The sequence below is a fragment of the Mesoplodon bidens genome (genome assembly GCF_964165515.1).
Source record: "Mesoplodon bidens genome assembly, chromosome: 3".
NCBI lineage: Eukaryota > Metazoa > Chordata > Mammalia > Artiodactyla > Ziphiidae > Mesoplodon > Mesoplodon bidens.
Window position 1 is genome coordinate 92374489 of NC_138178.1, and position 21245 is coordinate 92395733.

General features: G+C 41.4%; 1 protein-coding gene across 2 annotated transcripts in view; it reads right to left on the minus strand.

Moving 5' to 3' along the window:
* TMEM62 (transmembrane protein 62) overlaps positions 1-6102 on the minus strand; it is a 50216-nt gene extending 44114 nt beyond the window's left edge. The window contains exon 1 of one of the 2 annotated variants that reach the window (XM_081226846.1): positions 6009-6102. In XM_081226846.1, coding sequence (XP_081082972.1) covers positions 6009-6055 — 47 coding nt within the window. In that variant the 5' untranslated portion in view covers positions 6056-6102. The remainder of the gene's footprint in view (positions 1-6008) is intronic. The other variant, XM_081226847.1, reaches the window with a different exon arrangement.
* Positions 6103-21245: the final 15143 nt, after the last annotated feature.

The window sequence follows — 21245 nt, forward strand, 5'->3', positions numbered from 1 at the left end:
GGCCTTAGTTCCTGCAGGAGAACTCAAAGATATTGTTATGTATACTTCCTCAGGAGGAACCAGGACCCTGCCCCAAGACTGAACTATTGTTTCCTGACTGCTCCTCCCTTGTTTCTGCATCCCCTCTATTCCCTGATTAGCAACTGTTTGAATCTGCCCTTTGGAATTCAGGGAAGGTCAAGGAGGCTAAATGAAGCCTATTTCCTACAAGCAAGAAACAGGGAAGGGACTTCCCGGTGGTGCAGTGGTTAAGAATCTGCCTGCCAATGCAGGGGACACGGGTTCAAGCCCTGGTCCGGGAACATCCCACATGCCGTGGAGCAACTAAGCCTGTGCACCACAACTACTGAGCCTGCGCTCTAGAGCCCGGGAGCCACAACTACTGAAACCCGTGAACCTAGAGCCTGTGCTCCGCAACAAGAGAAGCCACTGCAATGAGAAGCCCATGCACCACAACAAAGAGCAGCCCCTGCTTGCGGCAGCTAGAGTAAGTCTACGCACAGCAATGAAAACCCAACAGAGCCAAAAATAAATTAACTAATTAATTAATTTTTAAAAATGTAAGTGTTAAATGAGCAGATTGAAGTGGGTGTATTTAAAATTCAATTAAAAACCAAAAAAAGAAAGAAATAGGGACACAGAAAGACTTTTGTGCCCAGGAGGGCCCTACAGGTCCAGGTTGCAATTCAATTATGTGAGGCACCAAGACTACTAAAATTCACAGAGACAGAAAGTAGAATGGTGGTTGCCAGGGGCTGGGGAGAGGGGGAAATGAGGAAGAAATGTTTAAGAGGTACAGATTTTCAGTTTTGCAAGATGAAAAATTTTGTCTTTGAGATGCATAGTATAGTGATGGTTGCAAAACAATGTGAATGTACTTAATGCCATTGTACACTTAAAATGTGCATGCCCACAATGTACACTTAAAAATCAAACTAAAAAAAAAAAATCAAACTGAGTGCCCCTAAAGCTAAGTTCTTCTGCAGAGTTTATAATTAACCTCTCTATCCAAAACTTTATGCCCTGTCTTGTCCCACACTTGTTCTCCCTCAAAATTGAGGAGTATCAGGAGAGGCGCCTTCAAGATGGCGGAGGAGTGAGATGTGGAGATCACCTTCCTCCCCACAAATGCATCAAAACTATATCTACATGTGGAACAACTCCTACAGAACACCTACTGAACGCTGGTAGAAGACCTCAGACTTCCCAAAAGGCAAAAAACTCCCCGTGTACATGGGTAGAGCAAAAGAAAAAATAAAAAACAGAGACAAGATATAGGGACGGGACCTGCACCTCTGGGAGGGAGCTGTGAAGGAGAAAAAGTTTCCACACACTAGGAAGCCCCTTCACTGGAGGAGACGGGGAGTGGCAGTGGGGGAAGCTTCAGAGCCACAGAGGAGAGCACAGCAACGGGGTGCAGAGGGCAAAGTGGAGACATGCCCGCACACAGGATCACGTCCAACCAGCACTCACCAGCCTGAGAGGCTTGTCTGCTCACCCGACAGGGAGGGTGGGGGTTGGGAGCTGAGGCTCGGGCTTTGGAGGTCAGATCCCAGGGAGAGGACTGGGGTTGGCTGCACAAACACAGCGTGAAGGGGTCTGGTGCGCCACAGCTAGCCGGGAGGGAGTCCGGGGAAAAGTCTGGAACTGCCTAAGAAGCAAGAGACCATTGTTTCGGGGTGCATGAGGAGAGGGGATTCACAGCACCACCTAAATGAGCTCCAGAGATGGGCGTGAACCGTGGCACGGGCAGGAAATGCTAAGGCTGCTGCTGCAGCCACCAAGAAGCCTGTGTGCAAGCACAGGTCACTATCCACAACTCCTCTCTTGGAAGCCTGTGCAGCCCGCCACTGCCAGGGTCCCGTGATCCAGGGACAACTTCCCCGGGAGATCACACGGCACACCTCAGGCTGGTGCAACGTCACGTCGGCCGCTGCCACCGCAGGTTCGCCCCGCATTCTGTACCCCTCCCTTCCCCCAGCCTGAGTGAGCCAGAGCCCCCTAATCAGCCGCTCCTTTAACCCCCTCCTGTCTGGGCGAAGAACAGATGCCAGAGGGCAACCTACATGTAGAGGCGGGGCCAAATCCAAAGCTGAACCCCAGGAGCTGCACGAACAAAGAAGAGAAAGTAAAATCTCTCTGTGCAGCATCAGGAGCAGCGGATTAAATCTCCACAGTCAACTTCATGTACCCTGCATCTGTGGAATACCTGAACAGACAATGAATCATCCCAAAATTGAGGTGGTGGACTTTGGGAGCAACTGTAGACCTGGGGTTTGCTTTCTGCATCTAATTTGTTTCTGGTTTTATGTTTATCTTAGTTTAGTATTTACAGCTTATTATCATTGGTAGTTTTGTTTATTGATTTGGTGGCTCTCTTCCTTTTCTTATACATATATATATATATTTTTCCCTTTTCTGTTTTTGTGTGTGTGTATGTGTATGCTTCTTTGTGTGATTTTGTCTGTACAGCTTTCCTTTTGCCATTTGTCCTAGGATTCTGTCTGTCCGTTTTTTGCTTTTTTTTTTAGTATAGTTTTTAGCACTTGTTATCACTAGTGGATTTGTTTGTTGGTTTGGTTGCTCTCTTTCTTTCTTTTTTATTACCTTTTAATTTTTTATTTTAAATAATTTTTTTATTTTAATAAATTTATTTTATTTCTCTTTCTTTCTTTTTTCTCCCTTTTATTCTGAGCCATGTGGCTGACACAGTCTTGGTGCTCTAGCTGGGTGTCAGGCCTGAGCCTCCGAGGTGGGAGGGCTGAGTTCAGGACATGGGTCCACGAGAGACCTCCTGGCTCCACGTAATATCAAATGACAAAAGCTCTCCCAGAGATCTCCATCTCAATGCTAAGACCCAGTTCCACCCAACGACCAGCAATCTATAGGACTGGACACCCTATGTCAAACAATTAGCAAGACAGGAACACAACCCCACCCATTAACAGAGAGGCAGCCTAAAATCATAATAAGTTCACAGACACGCCAAAACACACCACCAGACGTGGTCCTACCCACCAGAAAGACAAGATCCAGCCTCATCCACCAGAACACAGGCACCAGTCCCCTCCACCAGGAAGCCTACACAACCCACTTAACCAACCTTAGCCACTGGGAGAAGACACCAAAAACAACGGGAACTATAAACCTGCAGCCTGTGAAAAAGAGACCCCAAACACAGTAACTTAAGCAAAATGAGAAGACAGAGAAATACACAGCAGATGAAGGAGCAAGGTAAAAACCAACCAGACCAGACAAATAAAGAGGAAATAGGCAGTCTACCTGAAAAAGAATTCAGAGTAATGATAGTAAAGATGATCCAAAATCTTGGAAAGAGAATGGAGAAAATACAAGAAACGTTTAACAAGGACCTAAAAGAACTAAACAGCAAACAAACAATGATGAACAACACAATAAGTGAAATTAAAAATTCTCTAGAAGGAATCAATAGCAGAATAACTGAGGCAGAAGAATGGATAAGTGACCTGGAAGATAAAATAGTGGAAATAACTACTGCAGAGAAGAATAAAGAAAAAAGAATGAAAACAATTGAGGACAGTCTCAGAGACCTCTGGGATAACATTAAATGCACAAACATTCGAATTATAGGGGTCCCAGAAGAAGAAGAGAAAAAGAAGCGACTGAGAAAATATTGGGAAAAGATTATAGTTGAAGACTTCCCGAATATGGGAGAGGAAAGAGTCAATCAAATCCAGGAAGAGCAGAGAGTCCCATACAGGATAAATCCAAGGAGAAACACAACAAGACACATATTAATCAAACTATCAAAAATTAAATAGAAAGAAAAATTATTAAAAGCAGCAAGGGAAAACCAACAAATAACATACAAGGGAATCCCCCCATAAGGTTAACAGCTGATCTTTCAGCAGAAATTCTGCAAGCCTGAAGGGAGTGACAGGACATATTTAAAGTGATGAAAGGGAAAAACCTACCACCAAGATTACTCTATGCAGCAAGGATCTCATTCAGATTCAATGGAGAAATTAAAAACTTTACAGACAAGCAAAAGCTAAGAGAATTCAGCACCACCAAACCAGCTTTATAACAAATGCTAAAGGAAATTCTTTAGGCAGGAAACACAAGAGAAGGAAAAGATCTACAATAACAAACACAAAACAATTAAGAAAATGCTAATAGGAACATACATATTGATAACTACCTTAAATGTAAATGGATTAAATGCTCCAACCAAAAGACATAGACTAGCCTAATGGATTAAAAAAACAAGACCCATATATATGCTGTCTACAAGAGACCCACTTCAGACCTAGGGACACATACAGACCGAAAGTGAGGGGATGGGAAAAGATATTCCATGCAAACGGAAATCAAAAGAAAGCTGGAGTAGCAATTCTCATATCAGACAAAATAGACTTTAAAATAAAGACTATTATAAGAGACAAAGAAGGACACTACATAATGATCAAGGGATCAATCCAAGAAGAAGATATAACAATTGTAAATATTTATGCACCCAACATAGGAGCACCTGCATACATAAGGCAAATGCTAACAGCCATAAGAGGGGAAATCGAGAGTAACACAATCATAGTAGGGGACTTTAACACCCCACTTTCACCAGTGGACAGATCACCCAAAATGAAAATTAAGGAAATACAACCTTTAAATGATACATTAAACAAGATAGACTTAATTGATATTTATAGGACATTCCATCCCAAAACAGCAGAATACACTTTCTTCTCAAGTGCTCATGGAACATTCTCCAGGCTAGAACATATCTTGGTCACAAATCAAGCCTTGGTAAATTTAAGAAAATTGAAATTGTATCGAGTATCTTTTCTGACTACAATGCCATGAGACTAGATGGCAATTACAGGGAAAAAAATCTGTAAAAAATACAAACACATGGAGGTTAAACAACACTGCCAAATAACCAAGAGATCACTGAAGAAATCAAAGAGGAAATCAAAAAATACCTAGAGACAAATGACAATGAAAACACGACAATCCAAAACCTATGGGATGCAGCAAAAGCAGTTCTAAGAGGGAACTTTATAGCAATACAATCCTACCTCAAGAAACAAGAAATATCTCAGACAACCTAACATTACACTTAAAGCAATTGAAAGAAGAACAAAAAACCCCCAAAGTTAGCAGAAGGAAAGAAATCATGAAGATCAGATTAGAAAGAAATGAAAAAGAAGGAAACGATAGCAAAGAACAATAAAACTAAAACCTGGTTCTTTGAGAAGATAAACAAAATTGATAAACCATTAGCCAGACTCATCAAGAAAAAAAGGGTGAAGACTCAGATCAATAGAATTAGAAATGAAAAAGGAGAAGTAACAACTGACACTGCAGAAATACAAAGGATCATGAGAGATTACTACAAGCAACTATATACCAATAAAATGGACAACCTGGAAGAAATGGACAAATTCTTAGAAAAGCACAACATTCCGAGACTGAACGAGGAAGAAATAGAAAATATAAACAGACCATTCACAAGCACTGAAATTGAGACTGTGATTAAAAATCTTCCAATAAACAAAAACCCAGGAACTGATGGCTTCACAGGTGAATTCTATCAAACATTTAGAGAAGAGCTAACACCTATTCTTCTCAAACTCTTCCAAAATATAGCAGAAGGAGGAACACTCCCAAACTCATTCTATAAGGCAACCATCACCCTGATACCAAAACCAGACAAAGATGTCACAAAGAAAGAAAACTACAGGCCAATATCACTGATGAACATAGATGCAAAAATCCTCAACAAAATACTAGCAAACAGAATCCAACAGTGCATTAAAAGGACCATAGACCATTATCAACTGGGGTTTAACCCAGGAATGCAAGTATTCTTCAATATACGCAAATCAATCAATGTGATATACCATATTAACAAACTGAAGAATAAAAACCATATGATTATCTCAATAGATGCAGAAAAAGCTTTTGACAAAATTCAACACCGATTTATGATAAAAACCCACCAGAAAGTAGGCATAGAGGATACTTACCTCAACATAATAAAGGCCATATATGAGAAACCCACAGCAAACATCATTCTCAATGGTGAAAAACTGAAAGCATTTCCTCTAAGATCAAGAACAAGACGAGGATGTCCACTCTCGCCACCATTATTCAACATAGTTTTGGAAGTCGTAGCCACAGCAATCTAAGAAGAAAAAGAAATAAAAGGATACAAATTGGAAAAGAAGAAGTAAAATTGTCACTGTTTGCAGATGACATGATACCATAGATAGAGAATCCTAAAGATGCTACCAGAGAACTACTAGAGCTAATCAATGAATTTGGTAAAGTTGCAGGATACAAATTTTTTTTTTTTTTTTTTTTTTGTGGTACACGGGCCTCTCACTGTTGTGGCCTCTCCTGTTGCGGAGCACAGGCTCCAGATGCGCAGGCTCAGTGGCCATGGCTCACGGGCCCAGCCACTCCACAGCATGTGGGATCTTCCCAGACCAGGCAACGAACCCATGTCCCCTGCTTCGGCAGGTGGACTCTCAACCACTGTGCCACCAGGGAAGCCCCAGAAATCTCTTGTATTCCTTTATACTAATGATGAAAATCTGAAAGAGAAATTAAGGAAACACTCCCATTTACCATTGCAACAAAAAGATACAGTACCTAGGAATAAACCTACCTAAGGAGACGAAAAATTTGTATGCAGAAAACTATAAGACACTGATGAAAAAAATTAAAGATGATACTAACAGATGGAGAGATATACCATGTACTTCGATTGGAAGAATCAACATTGTGAAAATTACTATACTACCCAAAGCAATCTATTGGCATAGATACCAGTGGCATTTTTCACAGAACTAGAACAAAGAATTTCACAATTTGTGTGGAAACACAAAAGACCCCGAATAGTCAAAGCAATCTTTAGAAAGAAAAACGGAGCTGGAGGCATCAGGCTCCCTGACTTCAGGCTATACTACAAAGCTACAGTAATCAAGACAATATGGTACTGGCACAAAAACAGAAAGATAGATCAATGGAACAGGATAGAAAGCCCAGAGATAAACCCACGCACATATGGTCACCTTATCTTTGATAAAGGAGGCAAGAATATACAGTGGAGAAAAGACAGTCTCTTCAATAAGTGGTGCTGGGAAAACTGAACAGTTACATGTAAAAGAATGAAATTAGAACACTCCCTAACACCATACACTAAACTAACTCAAAATGGATTAAAGACCTAGATGTAAGGCCAGACAATATAAAATGCTTAGAAGAAAACGTAGGCAGAACACACTATGACATAAATCACAGCAAGATCCTTTTTGACCCACTTCCTAGAGAAATGGAAATAAAAACAAAAATAAACAAATGGGACCCAGTGAAACTTAAGAGCTTTTACAGAGCAAGGGAAACCATAAACAAGATAAAAGGTAACTCTCAGAATGGGAGAAAATATTTGCAAATGAAGCAACAGACAATGGATTAATCTCCAAAATATACAAACAGCTCATGCAGCTCAATATCAAAAAAACAAACAACCCAATCAAAAAATGGGCAGAAGATCTAAATAAACATTTCAGCAAAGAAGACATACAGATGGCCAATAGGGACATGAAAAGATGCTCAACAGCACTAATTATCAGAGAAATTCAAATCAAAACTACAATGAAGTATCACCTCACACCGGTCAGAATGGCCATTATCAGAAAATCTACAAACAATAAATGCTGGAGAGGATGTGGAGAAAAGGGAACCCTCTTGCACTGTTGGTGGGAATGTAAATTGATACAGCCACTATGGAGAACAGTATGGAGGTTCATTAAAAAACTAAAAATAGAACTACCATACAACCCAGCAAACCCACTACTGGGCATATACCCTGAGAAAAACCATAATTCAAAGAGTCATGTACCACAATGTTCATTGTAGGTCTATTTACAATAGCCAGGACATGGAAGCAACCTAAGTGTCCATCGACAGATGAATGGATAAAGATGTGGCACATACATACAATGGAATATTACTCACCCATAAAAAGAAATGAAATTGAGTTATTTGTAGTGAGGTGGATGGACCTAGAGACTGTCATACAGAGTGAAGTAAGTCAGAAATAGACAAGTACCATACGCTAACACATATATATGGAATCTAAAAAAATAAAAATGGTTCTGAAGAACCTAGGGGCAGGACAGGAATAAAGACCCAGACGTAGAGAATGGACTGAGGACACAGGGAGGGGGAAGGGTTAGCTGGGACAAAGTGAGTGAGTGGCAGGAACATATATACACTACCAAATGTGAAATAGATAGCTAGTAGGAAGCAGCTCCATAGAACAGGGAGATCAGCTCCGTGCTTTGTGACCACCTAGAGGAGTGGGATATGGAAGTTGGGAGGGAGATGCAAGAGGGGGGAGATATGTGGGTATATATATATGTATAGCTGATTCACTTTGTTATACAGCAGAACCTAACAAAACATTGTAAAGCAATTATACTCTAATAAAAATGTTAAAAGAAATAAAAATAAAGTAACAGGAAAAAAAAGAAAAAAAGATTGAGGAGTATCAAAGAAAAGGGGGTATTAAAACTAAGTAGGTCCCTGCAGGCCTTCCTAGACCTTCCCTGAGCTCCAAAGGGCATATTCAAACAGTTACTAATTAAGGAAGTGAGAGGATGAAGAAACAAAGGAAAAGCAGTCAAGAAACAATAGTGAGGTGATAAAGCAGTCCTCATTTCTCCTGAAGGGATATAGATAACAATCTGATACATATCTTTGAGCTCTTCTACATGAACTAAGGCCCCCACCTAGGTGGAGGATGGTGACTACATGCCAAGCACAAGCACATAGAGCCCAGACTGGCTGAAACCAAAAGACTGAGGATTGTGATTCCTGAAACACCACCCTGTTACCTCACCACCAACCAATCAGAAGAAATTCATGCATCCTGCAGCCCTCCCCCCAAAATTTGCCTTTAAAAACCCTTCTCTGAAGACCATCAGGGAGTTCAGGTCTCTTGAGTATGAGCCACCTTTACTTCTTGCTTGGCCCTTGCGATAAACCTTTCTCTCCTCAGAACTCTGACATTTCTGTTTGTTTGGTATCACCATTTGTCAGGTGCACAGACTTGGGGTCGACAACAAAAATGTACACAACGTACACTTTAAAAATTAAAATAGTAAATTTTGTGTTATGTATATATTACCACAATTTGTATTTTTTATTTTTATTTTTATTTTTTTTGCGGTATGAGGGCCTCTCACTGTTGTGGCCTCTCCCGTTGCGGAGCACAGGCTCCGGACGCGCAGGCTCAACAGCCATGGCTCACGGGCCCAGCCGCTCTGCGGCATGTGGGATCCTCCCAGACCGGGGCACGAACCCGTGTCCCCTGCATCGGCAGGCGGACTCTCAACCACTGCGCCACCAGGGAAGCCCCCACAATTTCTAAAATAAGAATAAGTAGTAAACTAAAAAAAAATAAAGGTGGGAGGCTTGAACCTAGGTCACTATTAAAATGATCACCATTCATAAGTCATTTTAAGGTTGAGTAAAAGAGACAATGACCAGATAGCCACTTTGGAATGAGTCAATCAAGGCAAGTTTGGTTAACTTCAAATCCATTCTTTACATCTATTTAAATGTATGAAACAGTTTTACAAACAATCATAAGATTGTCAGCTTTCACTTTCCTGTGATACAAATGCCACTGTGCCATCCCTGCAATGAAGCATGAATCCACAAGCTTTAAATTAAAAAAATAAATGCAGAGGACTAATGGCTTCATCAAAAGTCAGAAAAAGCACCAAAATCAGTCATTAAAACTAAAAACTACCAGAAAAATATTTTGGTCACATTATTATTATTTATTTTTAATATTTAAAAATTAGCCTTTGGGACTTCCCTGGTGGTCCAGTGGCTAACACTCCGAGCTCCCAATGCAGGGGGCCCGGGCTCAATCCCTGGTCAGGGAACTAGCTCCTACATGCCGCAACTAAGAATTCACATGCTGCAGTGAAAGATCCCACATGCTGCAACTAAAGAGCCCGCATGCCACAATGAAGATGCCATGTGCTGCAACTGAGACCCAGTGCTGCCAAATAAATAAGTAAATAAATAAATATTTTTTAAAATTAGCCTTTATTTCTTAAGCTGGTGGTGGATACACTGGTATTCATTCTACCGTTATTCTTTTTTTTCTTTTTTTTTTTTTTTTGTGGTACATGGACCTTTCACTGTTGAGGCCTCTCCCGTTGCGGAGCACAGGCTCCGGACGCGCAGGCTCAGTGGCCGTGGCTCACAGGCCCAGCCACTCCACGGCATGTGGGATCTTCCCGGACCAGGGCATGAACCCGTGTCCCCTGCATTGGCAGGAGGACTCTCAACCACTGCGCCACCAGGGAAGCCCTCTACTGTTATTCTTTAACTTGTACACATGTTACATGTAATCTTTAGTAGTATAAAATATTTAACACAAAATTCTTATGAGATATATTTAATAAAAATATAATAAATTCATACTTTATCCATCAAAGTATAAAAATATTAAAATGTACATTCAACTTACAACTTAACCTAAGTATTTCTACTTACAACTTATCCTAAGGAAAAATATGGATGTTTATAGAAATTTCCCAGTAAGTATGTTTATTAAAGCAAAATTTGGGAATTCCCTGGTGGTCCAGTGGTTAGAACTTGGCACTCTCACTGCTGGGAGCAGTGTTCAACCCCTGGTCAGGGAACTAAGATCCCTGGAAGTTGCGTGGCCAAAAAAATAAATAAATAACTAATATTAAAAATTTTTAAATAAAGCAAAATTTATAATAGGAGAAAACTAGAAATAAACTACAGTAAAAGTTCCACAATAAGAGTCTTAAAAATAAAATGTCACAGCCATATAAGGGAATTACATGCAATAATCTTAAAACAATTTTGAAGAAAAATATTAATGTTATGAAAATATGTTAATAACATGATAATGAGTATTTTATAAAGCTGTATAGTATAATGTCATTTTACACACATACACACACACACACACACACACATACACAGAAAAAAGCCTGGAACATGTAAAGCAAACTGTCAATAATGCTTATATTGGGATAGTGAGATTTTATGAAATTATAGGTTATTTCTATTTTCTTCTCTTTGCTTATACATATTTTCTGAGTTGTTAACAATGACCATGTAAAGAGAAAAAAAATTTTATTTTGTTTTGGGTTAGCAAATTTTTTCCATAAAGGACCTGATAGTAAATGTTTCAGGTTTAATGGACCAGATTGTCTCTTTTGCAATTATTCAACTCTACCCAAAAGAAGCCAGAGTCAATACATAAATGAATGAAGTGGCAGCGTTCCAATAAAACTTTACATATGGTCACTGAAACTTGAAGTTCATGTATTTTTCATGTATTATGAAATATTCTTCTTTTTTTTTTTTTTTTTTTTTTTTTGCGGTACGCGGGCCTCTCACTGCTGTGGCCTCTCCCGCCGCGGAGCACAGGCTCCGGATGCGCAGGCCCAGCGGCCACGGCTCACGGGCCCAGCCGCTCCGCGGCACATGGGATCCCCCCAGACCGGGGCACGAACCCGTATCCCCTGCATCGGCAGGCGGACTCTCAACCACTGCGCCACCAGGGAGGCCCCGAAATATTCTTCTTTTGATTTATTTTTCAACCATCTGAAATGTAAAAACTATTGTTAGCCTGAAGGCTGTACAAAAACAGGCAGCAGGTGGATTGGGGGCCACATTTTGCTAACCCCTGCTCTAGGACAACTATTCTTATCTTGCACAACTCCTTTTCCTACAGTGATGAATTATCTTGGTTTTTCTATATGTTTTGCTTTTCAAGTTCTTATCACTAATTGTCTGAACTTCTACTTGGCATTTTTAAACACTTCAAGTATTGTGTCATTCTGATTTTTCAGAAGCAGCGTCTTCCCAGAGCTTTCTAACTTCTAACCTGGCCTGTTTGTTCACCATGTCTGGTGCACAGCTGTTGTCTGGGTATCTGCTTTCACTCTGTGCCTAGGGATTTCTTTTGCCTTTTATCTCTGTTAGTCATACAGTTTCCATGTATTGCTTATACTCAGCTCACTTCCATTTTTTCAAGATTCAGTGTCCACATAGAAAGTTTTTTAAATTAAATTAAATTAATTAATTAATTATTTTTTGGCTGCATCATGTCTTAGTTGCGGCAGGCAGGATCTTTCGTTGCTGTGCACAGGATCTTCAATGGGGCGCGCGGGCTTCTCTCTAGTTGTGGCGTGCAGGCTCCAGGGCACATGGGCTCTGCAGTTTGCTGTATGCGGGCTCTCTAGTTGAGGCGTGCGGGCTCAGTAGCTTTGACACGAACTTAGTTGCCCCATGGCACGTGGGATCTTACTTCCCTGACTAGCGATTGAACCCGCATCCCCTGAATTGGAAGGTGGATTCTTTACCACTGGACCACCCGGGAAGTCCTACCACACATAAAGTTTTATTGGAACACTGCCACATTTTAAGGGAAAAGATGCCTGTATAGAATATATAGTTGGTTGGCAAGCTGCATCGACAGGTTCTCAAACCATCTTGGGTCCATCATGGGTCCCATGTGGGTCCTCTTCCTAGAATTTACTCAGATCCTGGACAAAGAAATTTGCTCATGTCTATTTAATGTGTTCACCAAACCACTTGAACCCCAGGATTGAAGTAGTCGTCTGCAAACTAGGGCATATAACTCCTTTCAAAAAACTAGATTTTTAAAAAAATTTATATTTTATTTTTGGCTGTGTTGGGTCTTCATTGCTATGCGCGGGCTTTCTCTAGCTGCAGCGTGAGGGCTTCTCATCGCGGTGGCTTCTCTTGTTGCGTAGCACGGGCTTCAGGTACACGGGCTTCAGTAGTTGTGGCATGAGGGCTCAGTAGTTGTGGTTTGTGGGCTCTAGAGTGCAGGCTCAGTAGTTGTGGCTCACGGGCTTCGTTGCTCCAAGGCATGTGGGATCTTCCTGGACCCGGGCTTGGACACATGTCCCCTGACTTGGCAGGCAGATTCTTAACCACTGCGCCACCAGGGAAGTCCTCCAAACTAGACTTTATTCTCCTGGTAGACTGAGCTATTTCCTGCATGCCTTACCAAAGTTCTTTCCATTGAGCATTTAGTCTCATTCCTTCCCAATCACTTCCACATCCCCATGCCCAGGAGCCTCTGTGAAGAGCATATTCCCTCGAGTCTTATGGATCTTGATTCACATCCTGACTCTATTTCTTCCTAGTTGTGTTACCTTTGGCAAATTCTTTATTTGTCTGATCCTCTTTTTCCACACCCTTTCCCCTCCACTATGGCTGAAATGCTCTTGTGTTTCATCACCTGCAGGGCCAGGATCCTCTGACCAGCAGTGCCCTAAATGATCCAGGGCTTAGATCCAGGGCTGAGAGTAAAACCAAGATCCAGGTCTATTTATGCCCCCTAACCTATGTCTGACTCAGTTTAAACCAGCAATCTGAGTTTCACTCCAGAAATGATTCCCTGAGTGTGTAAATCCTTATCTCTAAAATGAAGCTAACCCCGACAAACCAAGCCAAACTCAGAAATGAAATTTCTGATCTGAGGACTGTTTCTTCCAAAATTGGTGCTGATGTCTCCAACCCTGATTACTTCACCACATTCTCAGGACTTTCCTGGTTCTAACAGAGGGTTGATCCCAGCTGTGGGAATGATCTTAGTCCAAGACTAAAGACTAAAGTGGACTACCCTCTCCACATCCTTTGACCCTATTGACCTCAATGACCCCTGCTTCTTAGCTTAATATGTGAACCTCTTTCTTCAAGTGAATCTGCCCCCAAATCGGTTTGCTATGGTCCACAGGCTCCCTGAGAGGACAGATAGCCATCCCCCCTCCCCCACCCCACTTTTCTCAGCTCAGAAATCAGCACTCTTGGGACAAGTAGCAGGAGTAGAAGCTGTGAAGAAACTGAATCAGAAAATGAGGACAGTGGTACCATTCTATAATTTTCTTTCTTTCTTTGCTTTTTCTTTAAAATTTATATTTCCTTTAGTAAGCACAAGACTCAGCTTAGGTTTATATTGTTTTGTTTTCTAAACCAATCATGAGATAAGAGGAGTCCCCCTCTCTGAAGACAGGCTAACTTTTCCACCCCAGAGCAAACAATCATCATTCAAACCACTAAGCATTCACCATAGGTAAATAAATGCCTTTTCAAATTTGCAGAGGTTATGCTGGATTTGCTTCCCTACACGTTTCATTTTTACACCTGTGTTCCAACCCTGCAACATTCAAATTGCTGGCAGTTAATAAATCATGCCTGGTCCCAGATTTCCCTGGTGGTCCAGTAGTTAAGACTCTTTGCTTCCACTGCAGGGGACAGGGGTTTGATCCCTTGTCTGGAAACTAAGATCCCACATGCCGCGAGGTGCAGCCAAAAAGAAAAAAAAGAAAAAGAAAAACAGTCCCTAATGTTAAAAAGTAAGGAAATATTTCTTGACAAGGAACATGCTGACCCAACTGAGACAATCCAGGAACTCTAGTCAATGAACAAGACAAATAAAAGGCTAAGAATAACCACTCATGTAAATTACAGACTAACAGGAAGCTGGGATAATCTTACTAGAATAGTAAAAATAATTTGACAACTTTTACAAATGGAAACATTCAATTCAATGTAGATGCTTAATTTGTACATACATAAACATGTATATTAGCTTTATATCCTTTATATTTATTCAAGTTCTGCCTGCACATGATTTTTTTGTTTTCCCAACTTTCTGAAGTTGCTCCCCCCCACCACACACACACTCCCTCCACACCAGGTGGCTTAGTTCCATTAACAGTATTCCTGACAGGAGAGCTCAGGTGTCTCTTCACATACCTCCAAAGCCTCGGCTGGGAAGGGAGGGCTATTATTTTTATCCAGAGCTCCCAACGTACCTGAAAAGAGAAAATATGAAGTTTGGCCTCTACTGAATCCCCCCAGGTTCCCCCCACCGCACCCCGCCGCGTGGCATGCAGGGTCTTTGTTCCGGAACCAGGGATCCGGATCGAACCCATGCCCCCTGCAGTGGAAGCGCACAGTCCTAACCACTAGACCACCAGGGAAGTCCCAGAAGTAGTCTTTTCTTAAAACACAAAATATATTTTTCCCATAATCTAGGACAATTCATCTTATTACCCAAGAATTTGGAACCTGGCCATGATTCTCCTTTAGGTACGTTCAAATCTTGACAGTGTAGTCAAGCCCTGAATGTGGAGCCAGGGGATAGCCCTCATTCAACACGACCTGCCCACGTTGATCAGGAGTTTGAGCCACAAGAGGGACACTAGGCAGTATTAACCAATTTGCTCTGCCTCCTAGGGGAGCGCTTCCTGGCAAAAGCTCCAGCCCTTCAGTGACGTTATGGGGGCGGAGCGGGGCGTTCCGAGTGGAACCCGCCCCTCTGCCGCTGGCCACGCCCCTTAAGAGCCCCGCCCAGTCGGTGGTGGGAGGCTGCGGTTTCCGTGGGGACGGTAAACAGCGCCAAGTTTTCTCCCCTGTCACTTCAGTTACCCGTCTCATACCCATGATATGATGATATCCCCTGAGCATTGGAAACCAGAGTGTGAGGAGCCAGTGCTGGTGAGCCGGAGTTCGAGCAATGGGGTCCGAAGTCGGTGTCTGGGGTGGGAGTGGTCCTGGGTGGCCTGCCCAAAGAGAGGTGGAGTTCTAAATTAAAGGATCTCAAGCCAAATTCCCCGGGCGCCAAGGACTGTTGGGGGTTAAACACTAATACTTAGGGAAAGAGTTGGGAGTTGAGTAGGGCAGACGGGACAGGGTCAGGACTAGGGGAAGACCAAGGACCTGGGGGGACGCAGTAGAGGCCAAACTTCTTCATAGTTTCTCTATTTAGGTACTTTGGGAGCTCTGGATAAAAATAATAGCCCTTCCTGGGCTTCCCTGGTGGCGCACTGGTTAAGAATCCGCCTGACCATGCAGGAGACACGGGTTCGAGCCCTGGTCTGGGAAGATCCCACATGCGTGGAGCAACTAGGCTCGTGCACCACAAGTGCTGAGCCTGTGCTCTAGAGCCCGTGAGCCTGCGTGCCGCAACTGCCGAGACCCGTGTGCCTGGAGCCGGTGCTCCACAACGAGAGAGGTCACCACGGTGAGAAGCCCGTGCGCTGCAACGAAGAGTGGCCCCCACTCACTGCAACTACAGAGGGCCCGCGTGCAGCAACGAAGACCCAACACAGCCAAAAATAAATAAATAAATAAAATAAATTTAAAAAATAATAATAGCCCTTCCTGCCCAACCGAGGCTTTGGAGGTATGTGAAGAAACACCTGAGCTCTCCTGTCAGGAATACTGTTAATGGGACTAAGCCACCTGGTGTGGAGGGACTGGGAGGAAAACTTCATCTACCATCTTAAGTTTGATATTTGGGAGCCTGTGAATTCAACTGAAAAAAGGCAGATTGACAGGAGAAAAGGAATACAAGTTTATTAATATTTTTTGCATGCATAGGAGTTCACAGAAAAGAGGTAACTCACAGAAGCCATTAGGCTTGGGAGTTTATATACCTTTCTTAACAAAGAAAGGGCTTGGGCTTCAAGGGAGATCATTTGTGGGGAAGTAACTAGGAAATATATGGGGGAACTAACAGAAGATAAGGGGCTATTTTTTTTTTAGTAATATTTGTTTATGCAGGCTCATCTTGGTGCTGGCTCTGTCTCTGGTGATAAGGTCACTCTCCTCGTCCTGGTCCAGGAGAGGGAGGGAGGAAATGTATGTCACCTTCACAAAAGGAAATATATGCTGTGATTTTGGAGAGATAAAGGCAGAGAACCCTTCCTATATCTGTTGATTATGAATTGCCTTTAGCTCAAAATAATCCTTATGCTAAAATGGCATATTTTGGGGTGTTATATCCTGATTCCCTTCATGGCACTATTTTCTAATATAATTTTTATTTTACTCAAAATTATACATGCTCTCAGTTTAAGGAAGCAATATTTCAACAAATTTGTGACTAAGAAAATGGCATTTACTACCAAGAAAATGTTGGGTCCCAAGTGTTCCCCATTCACAATTCCAGAGGAGACTTTGAATTCTGGAGCTCACTCTTTTTTAATCAACCTCCATATCTCTCTTGACATGCCAATCATGATAGTTTTGGGCTCTCAGGATTAAGTGATATCCTACTGACTCCCACCTAGGAACAAACCCTCTTTCACAGCCACCACAAGGACTACCTTAATTCATACCCAGACCCCTCCTCCCAAAAGAGTTGTATCACAATTTTGGTTAAGTCAGTATTCAGGGTTGACCTCAGTGTAACTATGTAATTTCTACTCAGAGCAGAGCTGTATCATTTTCTAGGACAGGGGTAGACACACTTTCTGTAAAGGACCAGATAATATATGTTTCAGGTTTTGTGGGCCATCTGGTCTCTGTAGCAAGTACTCAGCTCTGCTGTGGCAACATGAAAGCAGCCAGAGACAAGTGGCAACGTTCCAATAAAACTTTATGGACACTGAAATATTAATTTCAAATAACTTTCACATGTCACAAAATATTATTATTCTTGATTTTTATGACCACTTAAAAATGTAAAAACCATTCTTAGGTCAGAGTGATACAAACAAGCACTGGGACAACCATAGTTTGCTGACTACTAGTAAAAGCTATTAGCAGATTATTGCCTTAGATCCCTTTATCTCATCAAATTACTGTGAATCTCTATGAACAAAAAAGTATCGTTCATTACATGGAGGTGGTTATATTCAAAGATAAATTATTTTGAACTTCAAAACATAAAGCCCATATCTGAAATGCAATATTTTGGGACCTAATTATTCAAACACTACTAGATCCATTCAGGAAAAACATACAGTGAAAATAGAAAAAAAAAAACAGCACAACAACACACACACACACACAAACTTAACAGTTTACCCTTAATAGTTACTGAAAATTTTGACATAGCCAACTAATACAAATACAATAACAACAAAAAATCCCACAAAACAACCCTGATATATGTTAATAAGATATGGAATGAGAGCATTACATTCAAGACAAATTATCTTTAATTTTAAAGCATCTTTGTACCCTCAAAGAAAGATTTTCATATATGTTGTTTTCTTGGGAAATTGGATGCCTAGGAAAAGCTTGTATAACTTAAGTGACATGGTGTAAGATAAATTATTACAATATCCTTGCCTTTATGATTACTATAGGTTCTGGTTAAAGTAGTTCCTGGGATTGTTAAACTATGTCACTTAATTTGTTTTAGTTTTGCTGCCTTTTTATTAGTGTGACAAAAAGTGTATGCATGTGTGTATTTATGACAAGAACAGGGCCTTTCAGTAAATTTACTCAATTCTGTCACCCTTTTATCACTCTGAAAATAAATTAATGTAATATTCCTTTTTTCTTCCTCATCATGTTAAGAGCTTATGTTCTCTATTTCCACTAATTTTCCTTCATCCCCTTCTTCCTTTCACTCTTGTCTGCTCATTTCCCCTTCTTCTTATTTCATCTCGTGCCTGGAAGGTCATTAGACTCTTCTATAACCCAGCTCCACTTGCCCTTCCACAGAGGTCACAAGTCCTTGCTTTCTTCATGCCTTGTCTCCATTTCTTTCACTCAATTCTCCCTTTCTTCTTTTTTCTTCCCCCAAAGTAACAATTATTGTGTTCTCCTCTTTTTCACTCTCTACCTTCAGTTGTGGCCTTAATGAAACAATAAGGCAGTTTTGGAAATTTTAGGTAAAGATAGCACATCCATTTAATCCCACGCAGCCTTTTTTGGGTCTCCCTGGTTTTTTATCCACATGATTATCCCCACCTAGCCAGGTCTTTTAGGTCACTGTTCTTTCTTTTATTACTTTATTCACAGAGTTATTTTCCCACTTCTACTACCCTCCCTTTGTCATTATCTCTTCTCCAGGAGTACCCGTTGGTTTCAGGATGAAACCACACTTTTCAGGCAATATACTGTTGCGGCTAAGAACCTCAGACATATCTGTGTTGAAGCCAGCTCTGTCACTTTTTAGCTGTGTGACTAGGCAAATCTTGTAACCTCTTTGACCCACTGTTATCTTACCTCTAAAATGAGGACTATAGCAGTCTTTGCTTCACAAAACTGTTTTAAGGAGTAAGTGAGATAATACATTTGGGGTTAATGGATTTTCTCATGGGCTCACTGCCTAAGCCCCTTCAACCATCAGCAGCTCAGCTTTGTCATTCCCCACATCTCTCAAAAGCTTAAGCTCCTCTGTATCTCTATCCTCTGCCATTCTCCTCCTGAGTTCCTGAGCTGCCTTCTGTTCTGAGATCATCAGTCCCCACCTTTAGAGCCTCATGTATAAAGGCCATAAATTATATCCTTGGAACATGTTAATATAGAAATAGTTCACATATAATTCAATTACATTACAATTTCTCTGGCCCAAGACAATACTACCAAATCCACATGCATTGTTAAGTAAGGAATTTATTCCATTGAAATATAGTTTTTAAAAAGTTAAAAAAAATAGTAGGGCTTCCCTGGTGGCGCAGTGGTTAAGAATCCGCCTACCAATGCAGGGGACACGGGTTCAAGCCCTGGTCCAGGAAGGTCCCACATGCTGCGGAGCAACTAAGCCCCTGTGCCACAACTACTGAGCCTGCGTACTAGAGCCCGTGAGCCACAACTACTGAGCCCATGTGAAACAAATACTGAAGCCCGTGCACCTAGAGCCCATGCTCTGCAACAAGAGAAGCCAGCACAATGAGAAGCCCGCGCACCGCAACTAAGACTAGCTCCTGCTAGTCGCAACTAGAGAAAGCCTGCACACAGCAAGGAAGACCCAATGCAGCCATAAATAAATAAATAAATAAATAAATATTTTTTTAAAGAGTAAAAGAAATTTTAAGGTAGGCATCTTGGCAGCCTCTTGGATCAATGGAGCATACCACAAGAGCTAAAGAGGAAACAATACAAAAGAGTTGTACTCCCTCTCTGTTACCTGCTAGTTTTTGAACAGAGAACTTAAACAGATACTTAGTTTTTGAACTAGTTAACTTAATCAATAAATCAAATATTTGTAACAACACCATGTATTTGTGTGGCACTTGATAATCGACAAAGTAGTTTCACATATATTTTCTTGTTTAATTCCTGCAACTACATAAGCAGGGAAATTTTTTCATCACAGTTATAGATGAGAAAATTGAGGCGGAGAGACTCTATGAGACTTACCTAATTCTTTGCAGGTAGGAAGTGGTGAAATCAGGATTCAAATTGCTGGCATTTGGAGTTCCATAGTCTCCACATGTCACACAGCCTCCCAAGAGCATAGGCTAAACTGAAGAAGATAAGATTTGTCTTTGGGCTTTTTTAGCTGCCTTTTTCCAGCCCTTTGTTTCTCACCATTCCTATCTGTGTTGGAAACCATGATGTGCAGCCCAAATCCCCCTTCAGGAATGAAGGACTCACTTCCCTAGCTGCTGGCAGTGCTGCTGGTTGCATTGCCTCAGCTGGAAGGGAATAATTGCCTCTGCTGAAGAGGCCTGCCTTGCTCAAGGTGACCCCACTTGCCATGGCTGCCACATCTAATGACTGATCAATGTGAGGATATAAAGGCCTACCCACCCTGGTCCCAATTCTGAAGAGCGAGTCCAGCTTCAGAAATCCCCAGGGAGTTGGCTGAGTCCTTCATTCAGATTGCATTGCAGCTCAGCTTCTCCCTCAGCCTAGTGATGTTTCTTTCCCATTCTTTCCCCTTCCTACAGGTATTGATCCCAAGAAATCTCCCTAATAAACCTGTATGCTAAACTCTGCTTCAGTCAGTTTCTTTTGAAAGCCAACCTCTAACACCATGTACAATTCATAGAACTTGGATTTCAGGCATCTGTTAAACTAATCCCTACTACAAGGTAATCTGATAGGAAGTTATCCTCCTCAAATATAACTTGCATTTTAAGAAGGCCTCAGGCTTAAAACTCTAAGATCCCTAGAAAGAAGCCTCTGATGATGAAACAAATATAAGTGCTAGTTTCTAACCTGGATTTGTAAATTATTGTGGGACAAATGAATATTTTGTGAGTTGATTTTTTAAGATTGTGTTTTAAGAACCATTTATAAATTTCAACTACAATAATTTGTATCGTGTAGTATTTTAGTCTTTTCTGAGTTTTTTCCATAAATTTTAAGCGTCCATGATGTGGCAGGCAGCCACTGTGTGCTACATATACAAAGCTGAGACAGACTTCCTGCTCTCAAGAAGCTCACTGCCTAGCAGGGTTAACAGGCAT